Source organism: Rutilus rutilus (genome assembly GCF_951802725.1).
Source record: "Rutilus rutilus genome assembly, chromosome: 9".
Classification (NCBI taxonomy): domain Eukaryota; kingdom Metazoa; phylum Chordata; class Actinopteri; order Cypriniformes; family Leuciscidae; genus Rutilus; species Rutilus rutilus.
Window position 1 is genome coordinate 35612543 of NC_140223.1, and position 8321 is coordinate 35620863.

General features: G+C 42.4%; 1 protein-coding gene across 1 annotated transcript; it reads left to right on the top strand.

Moving 5' to 3' along the window:
- Positions 1-963, top strand: LOC311297416 (olfactory receptor 52K2-like; the record flags this gene model as incomplete). Its single annotated transcript, XM_084419664.1, has 1 exon — positions 1-963. The coding sequence occupies one exon, from the start codon at positions 1-3 to the stop codon at positions 961-963; it is 963 nt and encodes a 320-aa protein (XP_084275790.1).
- Positions 964-8321: the final 7358 nt, after the last annotated feature.

Genomic DNA, 8321 nt, shown 5'->3' on the forward strand with positions numbered 1-8321 from the left:
ATGAAGAATCTTTCTGCACAAAATATTTCATTCACAGACTTCAATCTGATTGGTTTCTACAGCCTTGGAGAATGGAGGCCTTTTTTATTTATCCCTTTCTTTCTGATGTTTTTACTGTCTATCACAGCAAATTCTATTCTCATATATTTAATCATATGTCAGAAGTCTCTGCATTCTCCTATGTATGTACTAATAGGTTTAATGGCTGTTGTAGACTTGATCTCACCTGTATTTTTTGTACCTAACATGCTTCTTAGCTTTTTATTTAATTGGAGTGGGATATCTCTAACAGGTTGTTTGATACAAATGTTTTGCATTTATTTTGTTGTCTCATTTCAGTCCACTTTGCTTTTTTGGATGGCACTGGACCGTTACTTTGCAATATGCAAACCACTTTACTATCATAAATACATGGAAATCTCTAACTTTCTAAAGTTTATTGTTGTCCCATTAATCAGAAATGGACTCCTGAATATCACCGTGGTCTCTCTGGCTGGAAAACTGTCATTTTGTTTAACAAATGTGATCGATCACTGTTTTTGTGAACACATGGCGTTGGTTCAGTTAGCATGTGGAGATATATCTATTAATAACTTAGTAGGACTTTTGTCTGCTTTCCTTATACCAACTGCAGATTTCATTCTCATTACTGCTTCCTATGCTGTGATTTTTACCTCTGTGTTTAAATCTGGGAAGGCCCACATGAAGGCCATAAACACCTGCATTACTCACATCTTAGTTATGACATGTAGTTTGATTTTTGCCCTGATTGCGTTTATGTCATACAGAATAAGAAATAATTTTTCTACCAGCAGTCGTGTATTTGTGAGCACAATGTACTTACTTTTTCCAAGTTGTTTTAACCCTATTGTTTATGGAGTGAGAACAAAAGAAATAAGACAACGGTTTATTCAGTTTATTAGAGAAGTAAAAGTCTTTCCTTTGCAAAGAAATCCAATTTAAAAAAAAAGATCAACAATATAATATGCTGATACTGTAACATTTTAAAAAGGCTGTGGTTTGTTAAAGCTATAGTTTAAAATGGCCATATAGGCCCTATTTGAAAATATGGGACTGAAAATATGTAGTTAATAATAAACATACTGTAAACACTGATGGTAATTTACAAGAATGATATCCTTGTTCACAATTTTTGTATCCAGAACTGAAGGAGTTACTGACGAATTCAATTAGCAAAAAAACAGCATTCTCCATCAGCTACAATTTTTCTCCACCCTGTCTGATAAAGCTTACTAAATAGAATAATATCTTTTTATTCCATTTATACTCTTTTCCTTGTAAGAGAAATACAACTCGTTACCTGTATGTTTTCTATTAGTGCCTACTTACTTGCAGTATACACACCTCTAAGAAGCCAATCTCACTACTAGAATATCGTAAAAATCAGGTATTCAACCATATAATCATTTTCAGTAATATAGGGTGTACCAAAGCTTAGAATCTGTAATTATCTCTAATCATAATATGACATGTAAATTAAGCTTCATATACAGATTTGAATATATATATATATATATATATATATATATATATATATATATATACACACACATACATATATATATATATATGTATACACACACACACATACATATATATACTACTACCAGGAGAGGGAGACAATAATGTATGAGATAATTGGAGAAGGAATAGCATGAACCTGCATATCTTTTTCTCATTACTGCTTTATTATTTCACTTAAAGCTTATTTTTATTATTATTAATATTATTATTATCATTATTATTATTATTATTATTATTATTATAAACCAGAAGGTGCTTTCTAGCAAAGCTTTGGTCATGGCATTTGACCCATTACCCAAAACAATTTTTGTTATTTTATAAAATAACCTGCGTTATTTTGTTGATGCCATCAGTCATTCGTTTAAAAAATATATACATTTTCTTTAGACACTACATTTTTAGATTTCTAATCATGTCTTTCTGATAACATTTTAAAAAAAAGAATTCTATTTTATGCCTATGCTTAGATGCTTAAATGCTATTTAACTCGTTAATTATTGCTAAAATGCAGTGTTGAAGTGCTCATTGATGCCCACTCCAGTTGGTGGTGGCCTAGGAAACCTCCTGGGTTGCCAATGCCTAGAAAAGGCCCTACAATAATCTCATGTATGTAGCGACTGAGATAAATCAGACACAATTATTTGTCATATGTAACAAATAATCTTTTAAACTCACTCTGGGATCTATGGTCCCATTGCCACAACAAGGGCAAGAAGAGTCTTGGTAACCATGACTACAATCAGATAAGTTGGTTTTATTGCTGTTAAAAATGTGGTCATGGAAGACAGAAACAGTCCTCAAAACAGACTTTGCTGCATTAATTTATAGACAAACTGATCTATAAATGAACATGCATCCCAGAAAATTGTGTGAATGATTTACTGTCTTGTGTAGTGTCTTTTAATTCTATAATTTTTTTTGATACTGTGTATTTTATGATAGAGCCAACGGTCAATGTAACCTCACCTATACCATGTTTGGTCTCTATAAATTAATACTTTGAAGATCGAAATAATTGTGTACATGATACGCCGATAGCCGCGCAGCATATTAGTATTACAAGAATCTTTCTTAGTTTCTTCATCAGAAACCAATCCAGCTGCACATGCAAATGAGCACGCTTAAAACAAAGATTCATAAATCAACCACAGAGGAATTTTCCCGCTTGGAAATTCCACCTTTCTCATTGGTCAAGCAAACCCGGAGAGGAGGGGCCTTTCTCAGGCTTCATTAGAGACAAATTCACAGTGACTCCCCCTCTTCTTCTGGACTTCACTGCTGCTTCTTCGGGTTGATGTCTGTGGGGACTCCCACTGGGCCCATGGGCCGTGATCACAGCCTGCTATGCCTTCACTCTCCCAACAGAGTCAGACTGTATTTTCTTCAATACAACTCATCACTGAATGGGCAACCATCTTCGACTTCCTCACTCCTTGGTTGCCTGCGTGGCCTTTCTGGCACAGGGATGGCAGGTCACAATCTGCATGTGGTCAGCCATGTTCTCATGGAGAGAGAGAAAACCTTCAACCAGAACAGAGTCAAACAAACCACTCAAGTTCATCATTTCTTCTTCATCCAACAGAGAAGAAAATGTTTGCGACTTCCACGTTTGACACTCACCAAACCATCAACATCCTTTTCCAAGAACTTCAAGAATTGTTTCCACTGCAAACACCATGCAAGTATACATTTAATGAGGTGCTCTGAAAATGATAAACTGATGGTTCTTTTCATAGTTAAATGGATCTTTTCCATAGTCCCATTTCTTGCTTCCTGTTCCATTCTGTCACTCACCATTTTACCTATGCTTGTTTGTATGTGTGTTTAGATTAGTTATGTTTATGATTTAGTTAATACAACTTGTGCACAATACGTATTTGGTTCTGATTCTCTGCTTGCAACAAAGTTTACTTTACGATTTAGATTTTGACTACAGGCTCTTAGTAGTACTGTACAATAAGAAAGACATTTCCCTCCCCCGGAAATGAATATTTCTTAGAATTAATAAACAATTAACGCTGATTGTTCACGGGACGACCTGGTGGGTTGATTGTAATATTAATTTTACTACATTAAGTTAATTCTATAAACTGATCCAAATATTCATAATCAATTATAACAAGTTATGTATTATGTGGCTCAAGCTGGTATCCTTTGCTTGTAATCTGCAGCCAATATGCTTGCCCGCTCTCTCTACCGCAAACATTTAAATGATCTGTTTCAGTAATTGCTGTAAGCTGGTGCAGTTTTCTCTCTGACACCTTCCTCTTCCCCAGCAACACGTGTCTAGATCTGCTCATAGGGCATATTATGTATGTATATTTGTACAGCTGCAGAAGAGGTCTGAAATGCTCACTGAAGCATATGTGTGTATGACTTAGCAGTCTCTGTATTTGTTTTGAAGCAGCAAAAGCAAATTTATAGTGTACCAGGACCAAATAACTACACTACTTTGAGCAGATATACTGAGGTCTTTAGAGCATATACAAGGTCAGAGAGAGAGATTATTTTATTCAGAGAGAGCAGTGTCACAATTATCCACTGAAGGAGAGGTGAGATGAACCCATGTGTAGTTTTATTTAACCGAAAGTAAAAGAGCCGTAAAGATTTTAAACACAAGACCAAGTTATTTTACCAAGTTATTTTACGCCACCCTTGGGAATTTCACCCAGGTAAATGTTAACAATACCCTAAAATTGGTACTAGGTCACACAGGTTCGACTCTCTTATAAAAGATTGTAGGCAAGAAATGTACATGTAAAGTATATAGTATATCATATATAGTACAAGTTACAAAAACTTTATCAAGCAATTTATTTTAAAAGAGAAAAGAGCACATTGATAAATATGCAGGTTCTGACAACTCTTGGTTTCAAATAGCACTAACAATAAACAAAAAAGAAAAAAAATGCAACACAAAGAAACAGCAATTTACAGAGACTAAAATTTATACAACTCACAAAAACAAAACAGAAAGTATGCCAAATCGCAGCTGGCAACTCAGCCCCTCGTGCCTGCGACAGCATTCAAATGAAGTTTGAATAATTTGTTATTATTAATAGGCTATATATAAAGTCCAAATATTTTTATTTAACCACCAAGTTAGAATTACATTTTATGACCCCAATGACCCTAGGAGCTATGTTGTCCGGGGCTATATGCCCCTGCTAGGGTCTCCCAAGGCAAACTGGTCCTAGGTGACAGGTCAGACTAAGAGTGGTTAAAAAACCCTTTATGATGGACTTAAAATCGAGGAGCCTGGAGCCAGGCCCGGGGTTGGGGCTCGTATGCGAGCCCAAAGGAGCGACGTGGGGCCACCACCTGCAGGAGGAACCGTAAGGGGCCGGTGCTTAGTGAATCGGGCGGCAGTCTAAGGCGGGGGCCTCGACAACCCGATCCCTGGACACGGAAACTAGCTCTAGGGATGTGGAACGTCACCTCACTGGCGGGGAAGGAGCCTGAGATTGTGCGTGAGGTTGAGAGGTACCGACTAGAGATAGTCGGGATCACCTCCACGCACGGCTTGGGCTCTGGAACCACACTCCTTGAGAGAGGATGCACTCTTTACCACTCTAGAGTTGCCCATGGTGAGAGGCGGCGGGCTGGTGTGGGTTTGCTCAGATCCCTCCAGCTCAGCCGCCATTTGTTGGGAGTTTACCCCGATGAATGAGAGGGTCGCTTCCGGGTGAATCCGCCTTCGGGTCGGGGATAGGTCTCTCACTGTCGTGTGCGCCCATGGGCCAAACGGCATTGCAGAGTAAACGGCCTTCTTGGGGGCTCTGGAAGGGGTGCTGGAAAGTGCTCCGACTGGGGACTCCGTCGTTCTACTGGGGGACTTCAACGCCCACGTGGGCAGTGACAGTGACACCTGGAGGGGCGTGACTGGGAGGAACGGCCCCCCTGATCTGAGCCCGAGCGGTATTCTGTTATTGGACTTCTGTGCTAGTTACAGCTTGTCCATAACGAACACCATTTTCAAGCATAAGGGTGTCCATCAGTGCACTTGGCATCAGGACGCCCTAGGCCGGAGGTCGATGATCGACTTTGTGGTCGTTTCATCTGACCTCCGGCCATATGTCTTGGACACTCGGGTGAAGAGAGGGGCGGAGCTGTCAACTGATCACCACCTGGTGGTGAGCTGGATCCAATAGTGGGGGAGGAAGATGGACAGACTCAGCAGACCCAAATGTACTGTAAGGGTCTGCTGGGAACGTTTGGCCGAGTCTCCTGTCACAGAGATCTTCTACTCCCACCTCCGGCGGAGCTTCGGACGGATCCCGAGGGAGGTTGGAGATATTGAGTCCGAGTGGACCATGTTCTCCACCTCCATTGTCGATGCGGCCGCTCGGTGCTGTGGCCATAAGGTCTCCGGTGCCTGTCGAGGCGGCAATCCCCGAACCTGGTGGTGGACACCGGAAGTAAGGGATGCCGTCAAGCTGAAGAAGGAGTCTTATCGGGCCTGGCTGGCTTGTGGGACTCCTGAGGCAGCTGACGGGTACCGACAGGCCAAGCGGACTGCAGCCCTTTCAAACAAACTCTTTTAAGAAGTTCAGTCCTGTGTCTGCTGGGAAACTTCCCACTAAAACTTTAGAATGTTAGGTGATAATGTTCTATCAATGTTATCACTAAACATGTTTAAAATGTTTAACCCTCTGGGGACCAAAAACGCGCCCCCGCGTTTTGCTCGGGTTTTTTTTTAGCAATGAAAAATAAACACTTAATGCTCTGTTAATTTTGATCTTTCATTTTCGTGTAATACATCAATCGATCCTGTTCAGTTTCTATTTTTTTCTGTATACTCACAATAAAAATAAAGTGTTTTGTTTTTTGACAAATAAAGAAAAATGAACATGATGCGATTTCTGCCTTCTCTCTGTCAGTAAACTCCCATTTGAAACGCGTTCGAAAATGATCTATAACTCCGCGAAAATTCAGTCAAACAGGCAAACAGACCCACGGGCATAAAGCTTGAGATCACATCTTTTAAATGAAGTAATTTATATAAAAAACGTCTCGGTTACGGATGTAACCCTCGTTCCCTGAGTAGGTAACGGAGACGTTACGTCGGATGACGACGATTGGGGTTTCGCTTAGAAAGCCTATCACCTTCGAGTATATAAAACGAGCCAATGGCAATGAAATGCCATGGGTCTGCGGAATTTGCATAGCGTATCTCCGCCCACCGCAGGGGGTATATAAGGAAGTACGCTGGCAACATGCAGATATGTCTTCGCTGAGGAGTGTCTTCGCTGGACCCAGGCGTTTTTCAGCGATACAGCGGAAGTGGCAGGAAGACGTAACGTCTCCGTTCCCTACTCAGGGAGCGAGGGTTACATCCGTAACCGAGACGTTCCCTTTCGTGGTCACTCCGAGTTACGTCGGATGACGACGATTGGGGTTCCAGTCTAATCACGCCACCTCGGCTGTCATCCAGTGCCCTGCGTAAGTCTGAGCTCCCTGTTGTGAGACTAGCACGAACGAAGGAGTCCTACTTAACACAGGAATACCAAGGTACACTGGGAAGCATATCTCAGGAGAAATATGCAATTACGCCCAACCATTAAGGGGGGGACTTGAGAGATACATATGAACCAGAGGGATGCATATGGGGTATCACTGGGGTGTCCAGCCGCAGGTGGAATATTTAAACCCCAGGGGTGGCAAGGTGGCTTGCCAAGGGAAAGACACACGCTCAAAAGAGACTTACAGTGGAATACACATGTGGGGGTCGCCCAGAGGGGGGACCATGCACATGGAGGCACCTAGTCAAGCGCAAAAGCTGCGTTATGGCAGATTGGCATAACTCAGGCGTTGATGTAACCAGTGCTGGAGGAAACTCAGAGCTTATCAGACTCAACTGAGAAGATAATCGCACGTATCCTGTCCGTGGAGAGGAATGGCGAGCAAGCGAAGACACCTGAGCAGAATCTAGTACCGGCTGGTTGAAGCGAGTACATGGGAAGAAACTGGCTCTACTCTGAGATTATAGAATCTCGCGAATGTGTTGGGTGTCGCCCAGCCTGCAGCTCTACAAATGTCTGTTAGCGAGGCGCCATGCGCTAGAGCCCAAGATGAAGCCACACTACGAGTGGAGTGGGCTTTCACACCAAGGGGGCATTGACGACCTTGCTGCTGGTATGCCAAAGCAATGGTATCCACTATCCAGTGAGATAACCTTTGCTTTGAGAGAGCCTTTCCCTTCAGCTTCCCACCATAACAGACAAAGAGCTGGTCTGAGGTCCTGAAACACTGCGTTCTGTCTACGTAAGCACGAAGGGTGCGTACTGGACAGAGCAGTACCAAGGCTGGGTCTGCCTCCTCCAAGGGCAGCGCTTGCAGGTTCACTACCTGGTCTCGAAAGGGTGTGGTAGGAACCTTGGGCACATATCCAGGCCGGGGTCTCAGGATCACTTGAGAGTTAGCCGGCCCGAATTCCAGGCACGCTTCGTCAACCGAAAATGCCTGCAGGTGTCCTACCCTCTTGATGGAGGCCAATGCAACCAGGAGCGCTGTCTTCATAGACAGGAACTTAAGCTCTACTGATTGCAAAGGCTCAAATGGAACACTCTGCAGGGCAGTTAGAACCACTGAGAGGTCCCAAGAGGGTACGAGGGGAGGACGAGGAGGATTCAGTCTCCTCGCTCCCCTCAGGAACCTGATGATCAGGTCGTGCTTTCCCAGAGACTTACCATCAACTGCGTCGTGATGTGCGGCAATGGCGGCAACATACACTTTCAGGGTGGAGGGAGACAGCCTTCGCTCCAACCCTTCTTGCA